This window comes from Erpetoichthys calabaricus, chromosome 1, assembly GCF_900747795.2.
Source record: "Erpetoichthys calabaricus chromosome 1, fErpCal1.3, whole genome shotgun sequence".
In the NCBI taxonomy this organism is placed as follows: Eukaryota; Metazoa; Chordata; class Cladistia; order Polypteriformes; family Polypteridae; genus Erpetoichthys; species Erpetoichthys calabaricus.
Window position 1 is genome coordinate 29,909,865 of NC_041394.2, and position 20,391 is coordinate 29,930,255.

Genomic DNA, 20,391 nt, shown 5'->3' on the forward strand with positions numbered 1-20,391 from the left:
ACATCAGGGTGTGATGGAAGTGCTGCAACCAAGGGCTCAGCAGTACCCACAGCACCCCCTGGCAGCACCCATAAAACCCAACAGGGCTGTGCCAAACTCCATCTGTCATGGAGTCCCGTGGGAGTCTGAGGGACCGCTGCAACCCAGGGGGGGCTCCGGCTGTCAGTCACAACAGGTAGATAGTAAGAACGTTTCAGACTTGAAAACTGAATAAACTTTTGCTAAGAACAGAATGATCGATCCATTTCAAGAATATGTATCGTTTTAGTTCTGTCTAAATGCAGCATACAATAGATAGACAGATAACATTAAAGGCACGATAGATAGATAGATAGATAGATAGATAGATAGATAGATAGATAGATAGATAGATAGATAGATAGATAGATAGATAGATAGATAGATAGATAGATACTATCTATCTATCTATCTATCTATCTATCTATCTATCTAACAGATAGATAGATGTACTTTTTTTGTAAAAATTGGAGGGGTGGCATTTTATAAAAGCTTAATAATAAATAAATATTATATTATGACAAACAACAATCCCCTCTCAAATACACACCTGAGTAACTAAAAAGAAAGAAAACATCTGACTTGGCTAAAGATAAAAAGAGCAGTCATTGTCACAGTGGGGCACTATACAGGCAATGGTTTTGTGTGTACTGTATACGTATTTATAGTACGTTTTAAAACACTGTTTGTCATTTCCAGACAGACAATAATGCTGACTTACTTCAGTTATTCTGCATGCTGTCGGTGTCCTTAGGCACGTTTACTGCTTTGGGTGTACCAGTGACTTAAAATGGCATCTCCTGTGGCTCTTCTTTAACAACTCAGCAGTTCTTTTCACTGTCTCTTTACTGGGTGTGATAAAAGACCATTTAGTAAATATAAAAGGCACTTTATTAGATAAGGTGTGAAAGGCACCATATAATACTGTATACAGATATGAAAGGCAGTGCATGACAGATCAATACACAGACAGATAAATATAAAAGACACTTTATTTAAGATACAGTGGGTGCTGAAGCCACTTTATGAGAGTAGATAGAAAATGCACTATGATAGACAGATATGAAAGGCACTATATAATAGATACAGAGATGTATGGATGTGAAAGGTGCAATATTAGGCAGATAAGAAAGTGTATAAAGGACACTGTATGATAGATACACAGATAAATATAAGATATACTTTATTATACAGAAGTGAAGGTAATACACTAGATGGATGTAAAAGACTATGTGTATATGAAAGGCACTATATAATAGATAGATATAAAACGCACATTTTTAGACAGGGTAGGCATGAAAGAAAACATATTAGAAACATATAATGGACATAAGGGTTAATACATAATTAGTAGACACATAGACGAAGTCATGTAGAAGGCATGAGATGTAAACAGGAAAGGCACTATATAATAGATATAAAAGGCACTATTTCAAAATAGATATGAAAAATACTATATTAGAGACAGCTTGATAGAAGCAAATATTTTGAATATAATGATACCAGGAACAAAACACTCAAAAATTAAACATTCAGACTTGTTTTTCTTTTAAATGTTTTACTTTCATGGTTAACTGTGGAACATTTTTACAAAGAGGTTTAAACGGCTAAGCAGAAATGTTCCCATTTACAGAAAAAAACTATTTAAATAACAAGACAGCTGCCAAAACCAGAATGTCTAGTGTAACACACATTGGACATTGAGGGCCACCAAGGACACACACTCATCTTCACGAAAGCATCTCCCCTCAGTGTTAAGACAACATTACAGATGTGCTGATGTCACATCAGGTGAGCAGGCAGGTCACGATTATGAAGTGACACAGCCATAAGCACGCCTAAGGGTGCTGGAACACGGTGTGGAGCGATACAGAAGAGTATCTTGTCAGCTAAAATCCTTTCCTATTGGTATGCTGCCCTTTGCTTTAAACTTATCCAGTATGGCAGATTAACACTAATTCTTATACTTTTCTTATGGGGATGACTGTTCAGGCATTACATGGAGTGGTTTTCAAACACTGTTATTTGTAAAAAAAAAAAAAAATGATTAAATAAGAAAGGACTCCTAAGCTGAAATGCACCTACCACAATTTCAGATCACATAAGCATTGGTGTGTTGGGTGGGATGGGGCGTCTTCATGTTAGTGATGCTGAATAATATTCTTTACAGCAGGTACACAGATTTTCAAAATGGGAGATACTGTATAACCTTTTTTTTCTCCTCGTTTTTCTCCCCGTTCACTTCAGTCTGCCAAGTGTACTTTATAAACGGGGACAGGGGTCAGCTAACTTAATGAGAGGTCAGTGGGAATGAGGACTTTGTGGGCTTTTGGTCAGATTGTGTGATTTGAAGTGTATTGGTTTGCAAGTCCATTGTATTTGCAGTTGTCCCTTTTTATATCATAAGCCATTAAGGGAACGAGGTCCACCCTATGTTATATTTCGGTCCACTTCAGCACTGCCAGGAGCTTGGATTCTTCCAGCTGTTCCGTACGCAGAGAGTGAAGGCTTGTGACCACAACCATTAAATGTTAGGGAGGTGATGGTCAAACTTGTTTTTGACCTGCTTCTTCAAATCTGGAAGTGGAGACACATTGCTGCCTGCCAGCTGGGGCAGGTGCTGCATCTGTGGAGTGAAGCAAGACATTTCAAAATGTGAATAACCTCTTGAAAAAAATAATTGGAACAATTTAGACAATGATATACCCTGGTTTTTAAAGCACCTTTATGTAAATTCTGAAACTAGAAGCTATAGGCATCAGAAGTAACCTATGACACTGGATCTCCAGTTGGCTAACCGACAGGAGACAAAGAGAACAGATAAGAGGAGAATGGAGTGAGGTTGTTTGTGGAGTCTCTCAGGGGTCTGTCCTTGGACCATAACTTTTCTGATTTTACACAGTGAACACAATCCCAGCAAATAAAAAGTTGTGGTAAAGCTGTTAATGTGCCGAGGAACTACAAACAGAGCTGAGGAGCAGTGACAGTGCCCTACAGATCCAGCATCCTAGGTTTGAATCCCACGCACACTCGACTGCATGTTCTCCCTGTGTTTGTACAAGTTTTCTCCGAGTACTCAGGCTTTCCTCCCACATCCCCAATAATTAGGTTAACTGGTGATTGTAATGGAGAATAAAAATGTAAGTTTTTTAGTTTATTAAGTAAGATTTGTGTGTTTTACTTTTAGGATAGTTAAGATGGCTTTTAAATGAATAAAGTATGAGACCAACACTATAACTATATTAGAGAGCTCATAATGGAAAAAACTAGCATAACTTGTAATCCTGTATGTTTAAACAGGAGTCTAGCAGAAGCAAAATGCAAACAATGAACCAAGGGCTAGGAGAAGGGTGACTGGAGGGGAGTCATGTAGGAAGTCACAGCAATGTGTCACAGAGGATGGGCTTACAAGGCTACAGAGGAAAAAAGTTTTAGAAAACATTGTGGACCAAGTTTAAGAACACTTTGATAAAGGGGTCCATTTGTCTTCTGAACCATCAGCTAAACAAGTTGAGAGTGTCACACAAGCAGGAGTCTTGAGCCTCCGACATGGACCCTTCATAAGGTAATATGTTGGTAAACCCAATGTGTGAAACAATTTTCCTCACGTTACTTGTTTCACACCTTAGAGTGGAAGAAGACCGGACCGAAGACACCCAACTCTTCCACTTGACCAGGATAAAAAAAAATGTGATGCCGCTAAGCAGGGCGTCATTGGACCAGAAGAGCCTAGGCCAAGGGTGGCCAGCACCGATCCTGGACAACCATACTGGCTACAGGTTTTATTCTAACTATTTTCTTAATTAGTGACTAGTTTTTGCCACTAATTAATTTTATTTAATGTATTTACTATTTAAGACTCAGACCCTTTAAATCAGGGATAACCAACGTCAGTCCTGGAGGGCTGCAGTGGCTTCAGGTTTTTTGTTAAAACCCAATTGCTTCATGAGAAATCATTCATTGCTGATGAAGCACTTATTTCTCAAGTGATACTTTTCTGCTTCATTTTAGTTGTCTCGCTTGTTTAGATTTTGAACCCTTAATTGCTTATTTTAATCTTAAATTCATTGTTTTATCTGCTTCTTGTTAGCAATACGATACAAATGATAAAAGAAGCAGCAGTTCTAAATCTTGTCTTCATTTTCACCTGTGTGCATTCATCATTCACTATATGGTTTAATTAAGAACTCAGAAGGAAACTGAAGAGAAAGTGAAGAACTGAAAATTGCTCATCTGTTTTAGGCTTCAGGTCAAATCTATGATTTAAGAATGAACTGGCATGGTAAAGTTAAAACATTAACAAGCTATAAAATTAAATAAGATCTGTTATTGGTGAGGACTAGTTTCTAATTAAGCAACTGGGTTTGAACAAAACCCTGCAGCCACTGTGGCTCTCCAGGATCAGAGTTGGCCACCCCTGGCCTAGGCAGACAACTTATTCTCATAATTCTTAATAGACCCACAAGAGGGCGCTAACACTCTACCCTTAACATTAATAGAGCAGAAAGTGCCATTTGATTTATGTTCTATGTTGTAAACCTAATATTTTTTTGTGGTTTCTCTCATTAAGAATGTTCGTACAAACATTAGGAAGTTTTTCTTCACACAGAGAACCATAGATACATGGAATAAGCTACCAAGTAGTGTAGTAGACAGTAGAACTTCAGGGACTTTCAAAACTTGACTTGTTAATATTTTGTAAGAATTAAGTGGAGAGGACCTGCAAACTTTTTTGAGCTGAATGGACTGTATTTATGTAGATTGTTCTAATGTTCTGATGTGCTCCCGGACTCAGCCACAAACCTTCATCTGCCTATCCTATTTTTTTATCCACAACAGGAATAACAATGTGTTTAAAAAAAAGTGTTGAATTCTTGAATACAAATAAGACAAGATTCTGGTAAGGATATGTAAATATAAACCAAATGGTTAAAAAAAGTGTTTTTAATTTGAATGTATATGTTTTAAGTTTCAGATAAACTAACCAGTGTGTACATGAAGATGTGAAATAGGGGTCTTGAGGAACTTTGTTGTCTAACTTATATCTCATTATTAACTTAAAATAAGTTAAGGTTATCAGGTAGTAAGACCAAGGGAAATTCTCAGTCTTCCGTTTATTTTGACTAATATCAATTACTAAAAAGTTATGAAGTCACTGTATAAAAGAAAGTACCATTATAAGTGTGATGCAGATGCCATACAGCTTTTGAAAGAGGCAGATAACATATGGCTTTTAAGACAGAGAGGTGATACACAGCTTTTCTATGAGAAGTGTCGAAACTTCACACTGTCAGAGGACAAAAGTACAGCATTACCTAAAATGCACCCCGATGACCAAGGCTTGGTCGTGAAGGTGGCGCATACTTTTAAAGAACACCTTAGTTGGATTAAGACGAATGGACTCTTAAAACTATACTGACATCTCTCTCTCGGTTATACTGAAGCAAAGTTTGCTATATGGCCACTGATTGAATCATTCAGGTTGTATGTTTTCATAAAAATTTCCATCTTGAACAATAAAATTGATTTGAAACAGTTATTCCAAATGGTCTCTATCTGGGTGTGTTCACAGGTGGGTTCTTCAATATGCTTGGCACCTTGTCTGGGGTGGTTTGATGCCTTGTGCCCAGTCCTGCCAGTATCTTTTTCAGCACCTGTGACCTTGACTTGGATTAAGCGATAAAATTACTTCTTGTCTGGCTGGAGGTATATAAAGGATGGACTAGCGGAAGCCAGAGGCCAGTAGCAGTTCCATCCTCCATATGACAGTTGGCAGTGGTCCTCCTGAGGTAACCCAGTTTGGACACCTGCAGGAGTATGCGGGAGTTGGGCAGTCCAGAAGTTCAGTCCTGTCGGGGTCCCTGGGTGCCGTTAGAGGGGGCTGTCAGGGGAGGTCCTCCCTCTGCTTGCAAAAGGACACACTATGTCACTGAAGGCATTTCCAGATCTAGCTTAAATGAAGCCTGGCACCTCACCTGGACAATTCAGAGTTGGGAGGCAGCAGGCAATATTCAAAATAAGGAATGGAAGGAGAGAAAGAAAAGACACTTGATTGTATTTGTGGTTGGTTGTTACTGCACATTTGGGGATTCATATTTTGTGAAATAAAATCCTTTATTTGAACCCAAGACTATGTTCAGTACTATTGTGTCTTAGGTTTGAGGCTCAGGGGAACCCCTTTGTGGTCATAAGGTCAATTTTTTCTGTGAATTCACATTCAAAGGTGTCATAATAAAATGCCATCCCATGAGTTCTTTTGAGATTTTACAAAAGCATCTACAAAAAGTCGAATATGTGTTGCCTATCTTTACTATGATGTCTTAACTCCTGGTTGGGATGCCATCTTTGCATAAGTTTTTAATAAGATGGTGTGGGTTTTCTCAAGGATTTCCACTCTCACCCTGTTAGCAGTATTTCCTACACACGTACTCATTGTGAAAGTAGCAGTGCTTTCAGAAGGTGTCTAGCACCTTGAACCTGCTGTTGACAGGATAGGCACTAACTCCTTGTACTGGAAAAATGGATTAAAAAAACTGATCCATGTTAATTGTGGCCTGTGCTTAGGAATTCACTAGGGAGGATATGCAACCACAGACAGCAGTCGCAAAAAGGAACTCTAGCCACTGGATTCACTAGCAGCTTGATATGCCACTTTGCTAAAAGAGAGCTGTGTCACCTTAATGGCCAGTTGCACTGCTAACTGTGAAAGCATTTCTCACATAGCTGTGGGCTCTCCTCTATGTGACAGCAATGCTCATGTCAGCTCAGTGTGTTTGGGTTACATAGCAGCCACCCTACCTCTATGAGATGTTCTTTCAGTTAAATGTCATGACAGGCTGCTATTGAGTCCTGAGTTCAAGCTCTTCTGTCATCTCAGGATGATTGTGTGGCTGATGGTGGGTGTCTCCCTGAGCAGAAACACAAGCACACCTTACACCTTTATCAAAACAGACATGTTACACTATCCCCACAAACAGCAAGGCAAAGCAGCCATTAAAGGAAGGATCCTGAAGAATATTCTAAATTATAAGAAAGACTATCAACTTGACTAAACAAGCAGTGCAATTACAATAAAGGCAGTGGGAAGCTCTCTCTTGGCAGCACCAGGGTCAACTGTGAACAGCACAGAAACATGCGGATGACAAACAGTTTATACGATCTTTATTGTCACATGTGCAGATTACAGTGAAGTTCTTACTTGCATGTGCTAATCAACATGCCACACTCCATGGTGCCTCAAAACATCTGCCTTCCAAATCTGTAAAACATCAGTGACCATGTCATTGGACTATGGGCATGAACATTAGAGGACCTCTTAGCTTATAAAAAGTCAGGCTCAACTATACCAGATGCTGCCTGATTAGCCAGTACCAAACCTTATGTCCCACCAAGCAATGCTGCTGAGTTACTGTACATGTATAGCATCTTATAGCAGCAACATTATGTGCTTTGATATGTACAATGGATTGAGAAATACTCAGACCTGTTCAGTTTCTACACACTTTATTGAAGACTTAACTTTAAATTAATACATACAGTCACATAAAAAAGTTTGGGAACCCCTCTCAGCCTGCATAATAATTGACTCTACTTTCAACAAAAAAGATAACAGTGGTATGTCTTTTTTCATTTCCTAGCAACATCTGAGTACTGGGGTGTTTTCTGAACAAAGATTTTTAGTGAAGCAGTATTTAGTTGTATGAAATTAAATCAAATGTGAAAAACTGGCTGTGCAAAAATGTGGGTCCCCTTGTAATTTTGCTGATTTGAATGCATATAACTGCTCAATGCTGATTACTTGCAACACCAAATTGGTGGGATTAGCTCGTTAAGCCTTGAACTTCATAGACAGGTGTGTCCAATTGTGAGATATAAAGGTATTTAAGGTGGTCAATTGCAAGTTGTGCTTCCCTTTGACTCTCCTCTCAAGAGTGACAGCATGGGATCCTCAAAGCAACTCTCAAAAGATCTGAAAACAAAGATTGTTCAGTCTCAGGGTTTAGGGGAAGGCTACAAAAAGCTATCTCAGAGGTTTAAACTGTCAGTTTCAACTGTAAGGAATGTAATCAGGAAATGGAAGGCCACAGGCACAGTTACTGTTAAACCCAGCAGGTCTGGCAGGTCAAGAAAAATACAGGAGCGGCATATGAGCAGGATTGTGAGAATGGTTACAGACAACCCACAGATCAACTCCAAAGACCTGCAAGAACATCTTGCTGCAGATGGTGTATCTGTACATCGTTCTACAATACAAAAGAACATCTATATGGCAGGGTGATGAGAAAGAAGCCCTTTCTGCACTCAAGCCACAAACAGAGTCGCTTGTTGTATGCAAATGCTAATTTAGACAAGCCAGATTCATTTAGGAGCAAAGTGCTTGGACTGATGAGACAAAAATTGACTTATTTGGTCAGAACAAAAAGTGCTTTGCATGGCAGAAGAAGAACACCGCATTTCAAGAAAAGCACCTGCTATCTACTGTCAAATTTGGTGGAGGTTCCATCATGCTGTAGGGCTGTGTGGCTAGTTCAGGGACTGGGGCCCTTGTTAAAGTCAAGGGTCAGATGAATTGAACCCAATATCAACAAATTCTTCAGGGTAATGTTCAAGCATCAGTCACAAAGTTGAAGTTACGCAGGTGTTGGATATTCCAACAAGACAATGACCCAAAACACAGTTTGAAATCTACAAAGGCATTCATGCAGACGGAGAAGTACAATGTTCTGGAATGGCCGTCACAGTCCCCTGACTTGAATATCATCGAAAATCTATGGGATGATTTGAAGCAGGCTGTCCATGCTCGGCAGCCATCAAATTTAACTGAACTTGAGAGATTTTGTATGGAAGAATGGTCAGAAATACCTCCATCCAGAATCTAGACACTCATCAAAGGCTATAAGAGGCGTCTAGAGGCTGTTATATTTGCAAAAGGAAGCTCAACTAAGTATTGATGTAATATCTCTGTTGGGGTGCCCAAATTTATGCACCTGTCTAATTTTGTTATGATGCATATTGCATGTTTTCTGTTAATCCAATAAACTTTATGTCACCGCGGAAATACTACTGTTTCCATAAGGCATGTCATATATTAAAAGGAAGTTGCTACTTTGAAAGCTCAGCCAATGATAAACAAAAACCCAAAGAATTAAGAGGGGTTCCCAAACTTTTTCATATGACTGTATGTCAATATTTCTCACAAATCTACACTCAAAATCCCATAATGACAAAGTGAGAACTTCTTTTCAGAAGGCTTTGCAAATTTATAAAAAAAATCTAAAACTGAAATCTGTTATTCTTGTAAGTATTCAGACCTTTAATTCAGTACTTTTTAGAAGCCCCTTTGGAAGCAATTCCAGCTTTGCACCTTCATTGTTAAGTCTCTACAAGTTTTTTACAGCTCCATTTGGGCATTCCCATTTTTCCTGGCAGATCTTCTCGAACTCCATTAGTTTGGGTAGGAAGCATCTGTAAGCTGCCATCCTCAGGGCTCTCTACAGATGTTCTATGGTGTTTAAGTCTGAGCTTGGGCTGTGTCACTCAAGGACAGTAAGAGACTTGCTTGCCACAAAGCTATTCCAGTGTTGCCTTGGCTGTACACTCCAAGTCATTGTTGTGGTGAAAGGTGAGCTATTACTCTAATCAGAGGTTGCTTCCATCTAGCCACTGTACCATTAACACCTGATTGATGGAGTGCTGCTGCGATGGTTTTCCTTTTAACAAGTTCTCCCATCTCAGCATAGAGCTTCTTAAGCTCTGTTGAAGTTACCACTGGGTTCTCCATGATCAAGGACCTTCTTGTCCAGTTACTCAGTTTGACCAGACAGCCAACTCTAGGAAGAGTCACGGAGGTTCTAAAATTCTTTGATTTCACAACTATTGAGGCCACTGTGTTCCTGGGAATACTGAGAGCTTTAGAAATGATTTCATCTCCTTGAACTAATCTACGCCACAAAAGCTTTAGAAATGATTTTATCTCCTTGACCTTATCTACACCACAAATTGATCACAAAGGTCTACACAGAGGTCCTTGGGTCTGATGGCTTTGTTTTTATCCTGACATACAGTGTGAATTGTGGGCTCTTCTACACACAGGTGTGTGCCTTTCTAAATGATGTTCAGTCAATTCATTTTGCCACAGATGGACCTGACCTTAACTTTGAGTACCATAGAAAAGGGTCATTTACCTACAGTAAATGAATGAAGGATTTCAGTTTTAGGTTTTGAATAAATTTGCAAATGTTTCTGAACATGTTTTTACTTATGGGTCATTATGGGTTATTGAGTGTAGATCGGTGGGTAAAAATTGCAAATGTATCCATTTAAATTAAATCTACAACACAATAATGTGTGCAGAAAATGAAGGGACTCAAATACTTTCTGAATGCACTGTACATGGTGTTCTGTGGGTCAAGTTAGAGTAACATATCCAGTAACAGGGTCCATCCTTAGAATTGTCCTACTCCACAGTGCCTGATGGAAATATCTTCAGTAGGCAACTGGCCAAAAGTTACAAGACGGTGATCAGGAGTTTCAGACATGTCTACCCAGGTGGAGCTTGCCAGGAAAGCTGCCATTTGGCCTTGAGTCTTCTCAGCTTCTTGCTGGACTCAAAAGGTTTTTATTTTTCCACCGCTATCACGTCACTAAGGCTCCCTAAATAATTCACACTTCAACTTAGCTAAAATGTTCATCAAGCTTCTCTTTTTAGCTCGGACACCATCTTAGCAGGCACCTTAGGTCATGTGAGGGCCAAACCATCAGCGAAGGGTTATAAAGTCGTCTGGGTTTCAGTCCAACTTGTAACTCTGCACACCCATAGCACTTTCAATTCATGTCTTTTACAGCAGCTAAGAAACTTAATGGAGTGCTTTGTTAAAAAAAGGTTTTGGACTGAAAGCAGCAACCATGAAGGAGACAACTGATTAATGGAAAAATATGGTGAATGCCTTCGATTAAAATCTGTACTCTTTAATCCAAAGAAAATCATGACATGCCTTTTGTAAAATCATTGTGACTGAACACACTAAAAGCTTTTTGTAAAATCACAATATGGCCATGTCATGTCATTTTTTAACCCACTTCTAATCTAGACCAGGTTTGTGGGGTGTGCTGGAGATCATCCCAGCTAGTATAGTGTGCAAGGCCAGAATAAACCCTGGACAAGACGGTATTCCATCGCAGGGCGACACCACACACAAACACCCACACACCAAACACACGCTAGTGTCACCAATTCACCTAACCTGCATGTCTTTGGATAGTTGGAGGATACTGGAGCACCCAGAGGAAACCCACGCAGACATGGGGAGAACATGTAAACTGCACACAGGGAGGACCCGAGACGTGAACTCTGGTTGACTTACTGCAAGGCACCAGTTCCACAACTGCCCCATCATGCTGCCCCCTTCAGTAAAAATACATTACACCTTAAACTGTGATTAAACATACTGTAAACCTTCTGTAAAATCACTTTATTTAAAATATGATAAAACACGTTAACTGCGGTTTGTAAAAATCACCAATGGCTTTTGTATTGTAATTGCTTGAATTCTGATTCACCACAATTTTCATGCCAAAATTCTACTGAAAACCACAAATTATAAAAAGTGATGAAGTATATTAAAAGCGTTCCTGGTAACATTGCTTATTTTAAATTGTGGCTAAACACATTAAGTGTCCTAAGCTGGGATGATACATATTAAACACCCTTTGTCAAACACATTAAAATTGGCTGATTCATGAGTTATTATATCTACATCGAATACACTGAAACAGCTATAACATTGCAATTTGAAGTCAGTCATCAATAGCCCCCACATTTTAGTCACATCTTGTAACTTACAGGTCATTGTATAAAGGGTGGTGTTAAAGTGTGATGCACATGACTGTTGTTCAGTGACGCTCAAATGATACATCTTCAGAAGACTTGACTTGGATATTGTAGAAAGAAGATCTCTAAAAGCATGTGCTTTACCAAGTGAAATTAAGCAAACGTCAGCCCTACCCTCATTACAGACTGCCAGACAATGGAGTGCTTCATGGGTTCTGAATCAGTTGAAACTGACGGAGGGGTGAGGGTGCAACACAGTCCTTAAAGTCCTTTTCTTTCTTGCTTATAGAATGTAGGAGGACACCCCCAGAAATATACTGACATCACTTCTGCCCTACTACCAGAAGTCCTGTTTCTTTTAGTCTTCTGGTTCTATATATAATGAAGACAGACACCAGAAATCCAAATTCAAATCGGAACCAGCTTTAGATAAGGACAGACCCCTCCTACAAAAAATTACTCTCTGACTCTGGCAATAGCTATTTTTCAGCCAGAAGTCTCAGTCTGCTGAGATTACTCACATATTTTTGGTTATTGTGCATTGAGCTGGACTGCAGTTCTCTTTTGACTCTTTCTCCTTTAACCAGTAAACCCCTGATTCTCTAAAGAATCGCAAATCCAAGAATGGCAATTACTTTCTGTTCCCTCCAATCTTTGTAGGGATGTAAGATCATGGAGGGTGGGAGCGTCCTGGGAAAGTTTTCATTTAATGAAATAAATATATTTGTAGTAAAGCTGTTTCTTTTTGGAGTCATGACTCGTTTGGTTCTGGTGTTTCAGAAGCGCGTTGTAGGCACCTTCATTCATTGTTTTTATCCATGCAGTCTCGTGTTTGTTTTTCTATGGATGTGTTGTTAGCTAGAAGTCGTTTGCTGTTAGGAATCATAATTGAACCCCTGACTGCAGGCACTGTGGAGTAGCTGACTGCCGGCACTGTCAGTAGTCACCACTACCTCTAGTTTAAATACATACACATATATAGATAGACGCCGCATTCACTGTGTTTCCCAGTAGACACGATACGTCAGCCTTATTGCGAGTGGCAAAAGTGCCATTTAAACTAATACAGGTAGACGTGGAAACCGGGTTTTGTGATGAAAAAACAATAACATTTAAAACAGTATCGTTTACATACAACAGATTTTGTATCTGTTCGTTTAAATGCAATTATTTATATCCATTTATACACTAAAAATGGCAATTATTAAATAATAATAATTATAATTATTATTATTATTAACCATTCCTCCCATATAAGTAACATTTCGGGGACTGCCTTCTTCTATCTTCGAAACATTTCCAGACTTTGTCCTGTTTTTCGCAACACAGTACTGAAGTATTGTTTAATGCCCGAGTCACGTCACGTATGGATTACTGTAATAGTATTCTATCTGGCATCCCACAAAAACTTATCAGTCGCTTAGAACTTCTTCAAAATTTTGCTGCCAGGATAATATCCTGCTGTTCTAAATCCACTGAACATATTACACCTGTTCTCTCTCAACTTCACTGGCTCCCTATTAACTACAGAATACAATACTAAATACCGCTCTTAACATTTAAAGCTCTCCACAACCTCACTGATCTCCTCCAGACTTACACTCCTCTCGCTCACTCAGATCTTGTAATTTGGGAGTATTCAGTCTGGCAATATGGTGCAGCCTTAGTTTGTGGAAGACAGACACAACTAAAGACATGAGCATAAAATGATGGTTGTCAATTTCAAACTGTGTTTCCTCAATGTGCTCCTTGAGAAAAAACATCATCAAGTTTGAGAAATGTTAACAGCTAACAACAATCTACATAGTTAGTGACTAAATACGTTTAGCCAAAACGTTGTTTGGAGGCTCACTTGAGCACATAAATGCATAGCTTTGCTAGCTTAGCCTGGCTTAGCTAAAGTAAAGATCATAAAACGGGATTTTCTAACGGCCAAATATAACCAAAACAATTGTTCAGCCTTACCTATGAAATGTAATCCCCCGGGATCTGGTTTGGAGCGTACAGCGGTTTGTACAATCCCAAGCAGCACATTATTCATTACTTCACTCCACAGCAGTGCCACTCACAATATGGCGGCGACGTTGACGTACGATTCTGCTAGTCATGAGGCGTCTAGTTATTCTATGTCTATGTTTAAACATGTCACCATGGCAACTTGTTGGCATGCACGCTTTACGTCAAGTTTAGTTTACAGGTAGTGTTGTGTTGTTTGGGCGCCACTTACTGACTTTGGGAAGCCGCTGGGTTTGACTGTTGGGCGCTGTGCGAGTGCGCGTGCGCTTTTGGCATGGGTTGCGCTCGGCATCAGTGCATATATACAACCTTCGTAAACATTACTAAACGAAGGTTTTATATGCGGTGGTGTGCGCGTTCGGGTGGCGGTTGTGTTGTGACCTGAAGTTTAGTTTACAGGTTGTGTTGTGTTGTTTGGGCGCTACCTACTGAGTCTGGGAAGCCACTGGGTTTGACTCTGGGGCGCTGAGTCGCAGTGCGCGTGCGCTTCGATGCGTCCTGCATCCGTCGTCCTGCGTCCGTGCATATATACAACCTTCGTTTAGTAATATAGATTAGAAGGCTCACCCCGTCTTTATCATCAGACATGAAAGTGGTCAAATTGGGCAGCAATATGAAACTAATGGGACTGAAAAAAGATAAGGCTATAGGGGTCTACAAGGTGCAACATGGAAACATCCAGGCCAAATATTATCACACCGACATTGCCAGCGATGCAGGGGTATATTTTTGAGAAATGCAAAAAAATGCAGCCACATTTGATGAAATGTGATCTTAACATTTTTCCAATGAACATCGAAAGCTTAGAAGGGAACAGTCAGCAACACACAATCAGGTCATCAGAGCTTCTCACTCAGAAGTAGTAGATGGTCCTCTTCTAAACTGACAATACACTGCCTCCTTTAAGAAGTTTAAGGATATAGAAATTAACTAAAGTTTAACCATTTCAGAAGACAGATGGCTGCAGATCTCTTGATTCTATGTTTTACATGACGCATGTATATTAAGAAAATCTTTCTTTGGTGGGCCTTCCTGGATTTGGCCTTCCACTCAAGTTAAACAATAATTGCAAAAAGGAAGAATAAGACAGATGTCTGCCAAATCTTACCAGAGCCCTCCGCCGTATGGCCTTTTCATGTTTGCCTTTAATGCGGTCAGTATCCCGAGCTCCATTATCTGCTTCATCAATTCGCTGGCTTTCAAAGTAGGGCAGGTCCAGCAACGCCTCACAAGACATGCGGCCAGCTGGATCCATTACTAAGCAGGCCTGCAAAGACAGACAGAACATTAGAGTTCATGCTATGTTTAACTTGCATCCCATTTCCTACTCCAGATAAGAATTTTGAACATCTTGTGAGGGGCTATAAAATTAGAACGTGTGTGTGAATACCAGGGGGTGCAGAGCTCCCCAAACACCCAGCACAACAGTTGCAGACACAAGTTTTAGCACACAGGTTTTATTTTTTCTTTGTGGAAAACACCTTGCCCCCGCTTCCCACCTTTACAGCACAGTTCACAAGCACCTTACACAGTACAAAGCACGGTTTTCTCCTTCTTCCTTTTCTCTTCCCCCCTCTCTTATTTTTTCCGTCTCCAATCCTCCTGGCAAGCTTTGTCAACCTCCTCCTGACTCTGGCTCTTTGAGTAGTGCCAGCTGGCTCCTTTTATAGGGCACCCGAAGGTGCTCCAAGTGTTCCACGACCTTCTTCCGGCATCACTTCTGGGTGAGGTGGAAGCGCTACCACAAAGTGCTCAGTCGTACCTGTAGCACCCCCTAGCAGTGCCCACAGAACCCAAAAGGGTCGCTCCAAAGATCAACTCCCAGCGTGCCCTGTAGAAATCCGTGATGCTGCAGCAACCCAGTGGGGATGCCCTCTAGTATCCCAGGGAAGATAATGCCCCAAACATGCTCTCTCCCTCAGTACTTCAACCCAGCTGGTGTCCCAGCTGGGTAATGGCCCTGGCCATCCATCACATGTGAAAGACAATTCATTTTACACTTCAAGTTCAAGTTTATTGTAATGTGCACCTAGAACAATGAAGTGTAATTTGCATGTCTCCTCAAAATACTGACAGTGGTACATGGTTTTGTCTCACCCTGGACGCTAGATGGTAGTCCCCCCAGATTACAACATTGCCACGGATTCCTATAGGGTATCTTTGGAAATAGAGTTTCCCAACTTAGCCCTGTTGGGTTCCGTGGGAGCCACCAGAGAGTGCTGAGGGGTTTGGCAAGCCCTATATTTTTGGGCTCCAGCAACACCCAGAAGTGCTTCTGAGCCACAGCTTCAGGACTCTGGAAGTGCTTCCGGGTGTTACACAGTCTGGAGGAGGCAGATGAAGCTTGCCAGAGGAGCAGAGAAGGCAGAGAGAGAGAGAGAGAGATAAGACAATGGAGAGATGACAGACAATTACAGAGCATTGCTGTGTGCTATATTGAAACTGCAATTGTGGTTGTGGTGTGGGAAATGCTTGCTTTGGAAGTGTTTCCACAATAAAAGCTTTTTGTGCTTAGTACTAATGTCCAAGCCTTTCCCAACTTAGCTCTGTTGGGTTCCGTGGGAGCCACCAGGGAGTGCTGAGGGGTTTGGCAAGCCCTATATTTTTGGGCTCCAACAACACCCAGAAGTGCTTCTGAGCCACAGCTTCAGGACTCTGGAAGTGCTTCCGGGTGTTACACAGTCTGGAGGAGGCAGATGAAGCTTGCCGGAGGAGCAGAGAAGGCAGAGAGAGAGAGAGAAGACAATGGAGAGATGACAGACAATTACAGAGTATTGCTATGTGCTATATTGAAACTGCAATTGTGGTTGTGGTGTGGGAAATGCTCGCTTTGGAAGAGTTTCCACAATAAAAACTCTTTGTGCTTAGTACTTGTGCCGAAGCCTGTTTGTGTTGGGTGTTTGGGGAGCCATAGCGCCCCCTGTAGTTTACTATATATAAGTGCAGCTCTGTGATATGACTTGCATATTAGTAGCTAGAAATCCGTAAAGGGTGAAAATAAGTCATGTATCTTAAAATAGTTTTTTATTCCTAAACTTTCAACAATTTACCTGGTGTCATGATCAGAGGAAAAATTATTAGACATTCATGAATCAAAGCTCACAGTTATGAACAACTGTTCTTCCTTCATAGTTAATCCACCCCCCAACATCATTTGCTATATGTTGACTGATTCCTGTATGAGCAGTCAGAGAAGGAAGGAGAGTGGATGAGACTACGTGGGACGTGTGAAAGGAGACAAAGAGAACATATTGTAATATACTGATGTGGAAAAGAATTTGGAGGTCTGTGAAGATATTGTAAAATAAAAACATCTTCCATTTGAACCCAGGACAGTGCCGTGTAGTTGTGTCTCAGGGTTTAGGGGCTCAGTAGCATCCTCTGCTGGTCACAATACACACAGACTGAAACAGTCTACTTGGGGTGGGTTCTTTTTTATAAAATGACACATTGACTAGCACTGTCAACAATAAATTCTTATTTTAATGTATTTGTTTCAATATTTTATCTATAGCAACGTACATATTGAGATACAGAATACCAGCTTGGATGTTTATCTTTTTTTAATCAAGAGTACAAGAAGATGAAGTGGCTCTCTCAGGATCAAACAGGGCAGGAACTGAATTGGCAAATGTATGGTTTAAAGCTTAACATTGTTAGCCCTGATTTGTCAAGTTAAATTTTATCTACACAATGTGACTTCTTAAAAATGTTAGTTTTGTACTCTGTGACCTCCAATTTCTGCATTTATATACAACCACCTGTGACTGTTCTGGCCAATGAATCTTGAATGGGATCCCAACCCCTACAACTTTCTTTGGTTAAGAATACATTTTAGTGGAATAAACAGACATTTGATTTGCCAATTGATTGTTTTTGGGAAAAATCAAAGAAAATGGATTACTAATAGCTAGTGTTGAGCTCATCTCCATGGCCACTATTCATTTAATGATTTCTCAGTTCACCGTGCTGTTGTTCATTCACAGTACTGTTCTTAATTTTGCTGTAACATGCTTTATCATAATGCACCATAAAGACTAACTGAATATTACCTTCATCACACAAAGAGCCTGTGGGGAGGCATTATGGAAACGTTTCTCTAGGGGCTCCTGGGGATGAAAAAAAATGTTTAGTTGTAAACAAGACAGAAAGACTGAGAATTTAATTTTAGTAAACTTAATCTGAAAGGTACGAGGTTTAGTAATCACAATGTCAAAGAGCCAGACTCTCACCAGTGTGCCAAACCTAATCTAATCTAATCTAATCTAATCTAATCTAATCTAATCTAATCTAATCTAATCTAATCTAATCTAATCTAATCACCCAGTGGTGGGTGAACAGTGAAATCTCACTCTGGTACTGAGTAATATACAATTAGCTCCATACAAAGTTGTCACATAGAATAGGTCATGTAATTTTCTAACTTTCTTAATTCAGACCAGTGGCACGGGGGTTGCTGGAGCCTATTCCTGCTAGCATCGGGCACAAGGCAGGAATAAACCCTGGATGTGGTGGCAGTCCATCACAGCCCATTGAATATCTTAAACTGACAAATCACATCATACATAGGCACATAGTCCCCAAACAAAAGCCACAGTTCTTATCAGCATCATGCAGAACAGCAACATTTTGCTACACACAAGTACTTTTGTGTAGGAGAGAAGAAGCTGCCAACTCTGGTCATGCTCACTTCAACAACTAGAAAACATTTGGTTGAAATTTCATCATTTAAGAAATGTTCACGGTTCTGTCTGAATATTTTAGAAATAAATCCAGAATTTATTTAGTTTTCTTTTCTTCATTTTGGAGTAAAACATCATAAATGCCACCCTGCCAAGACTAGCATTGCGGCTCTAGTTAGTTAACAGCATGGATGGCACAAGCACATCATTTCGAGGGTAAGGCTGGCTAAATCAAAAGGAAACCCCCATAACAACAACCTTCTTCTGAATTCGTATTTGAGTCTGTTCTCTCAGAAACCCAGGAATGAGCTCCGAGTGATTTTAATATTGTATATTTTCAGGGAACTTCAACAATTTTGATTATAAGGTTTCCAGGACTTCTGAAGGATTAATTATCGAGTCTCAATCTATATTTCACATCCTGGATGTTATCCTACTATGTCTCACACTATTCATGTCATTTGTCAATTTCTAACCTGCTTAATCCAGGCCAGGGTCACAGGAAGTGCTAGAGTCCATCCCAGCTAGCATAGGGCACAAGACAGGAACAAACCTTGGACAGGGCTTCAGTCCATCACAGGGCAAAAACACACACACATCAAACACACCAAACACACACTAGGGCCAATTTAACATTGCCAATGTAGGACAAAGTACCCATTCTGCTAGGATTTAGTGGCACACCAGGCCTGTTAAGAAGGCAGATTTAATGGGGATGCAGGCATTCAGCTGCACAAAAGCCCCACTTGCATTCTAAACTAAGCTGAAGCTTAGCTTGTACCAGCATCTACTCGAACTTCAACTGATAACAAAGGTGTCAATCAGTAGTTGCAGTGACATCTCTCCAGAGGCCCCTGTGCAGACCTCTTGAGCCAGGAGGCACAACATGGATTCAAGCAAGGACACAGATCTATAATTCATGGGATGACAACTAGGATGGACAGAAGAACCCACCTATTAGAAGACACTTATTTTGTAACTGGATGTGAATTTATTTAAAATCAGGAGAAGGTTCAACCTTCCTTTAAAACCACATGCACCCCATCACTCAGAGTAGTGAGATGTGACAAGAGAATGGCAAGTTGAGAGAAGTTCATTGATTCTCTCTGGGAGAGGGAAATCCTTAGAATGACTAAAAACTTCTGAATTCTGAACTCTGACCTGAAAAGCTATGAGCCTCTTGCTTGAAGAGCCAAATTTGAACTCTTAACCTTACAGACCAGAAGCGGAGACCCAGTCTGTCAAGCCAAAGCTGTTTGCCGGTAGTCTGCTGAGGCTGAGAAGCTATGATTTCAAGAAGGGAACTTCCGCATCTAAAGTTTTGTGCCTTTTCCCCATGAAGTGGCAAAAGACAGCAGAAGGCAAGCTGAGGAATCAGCAGCAAGGATAACACAACAAAGAGAAAGAGTGGACTCCCAACATATGAAGAATCTTTCACTTGAACCCAGAGCAGCAACAAAGCACAAAACTCCACACAACATCGGACATCATCTTTAAGGACTGGGTATCGTAAAACTATTCACCTGTGCCAAGTTAAATTGGAACTCTAAACACCAGTAACCAACCAGCCTATATGTTATATGTTTGTCAGTCTAATCTGTCTGTGTCCAGTCTTACATGTCTATATATATATATATATATATATATATATATATATATATATATATATATATATATATATATATATATATATATATATATATATATATATATATATATATATATATAGCTGTGCAAAAGTTTTAGGCAGGTGTGAAAAGATGCTGTAAACAAAGAATGCGTTCAGAAATATAAATAATGATTGTTTATTGTTATCAATTTACAAAATGCAAAGTGAGTGAACAA

At 40.1% G+C, this 20,391-nt stretch overlaps 1 protein-coding gene across 3 annotated transcripts in view; it reads right to left on the reverse strand.

The window, feature by feature from the left end:
- Positions 1 to 1,555: 1,555 nt before the first annotated feature.
- Positions 1,556 to 20,391, reverse strand: part of LOC114648161 (cyclin-dependent kinase-like 1) — a 66,835-nt gene continuing 47,999 nt past the window's right edge. For all 3 annotated transcript variants that reach the window (XM_028797034.2, XM_028797051.2, XM_028797042.2), the window contains 3 exons: positions 17,917 to 17,973; positions 14,973 to 15,131; positions 1,556 to 2,644 (listed from right to left, as the gene is read on the reverse strand). In XM_028797034.2, coding sequence (XP_028652867.1) covers positions 2,543 to 2,644; positions 14,973 to 15,131; positions 17,917 to 17,973 — 318 coding nt within the window. In that variant the 3' untranslated portion in view covers positions 1,556 to 2,542. The remainder of the gene's footprint in view (positions 2,645 to 14,972; positions 15,132 to 17,916; positions 17,974 to 20,391) is intronic.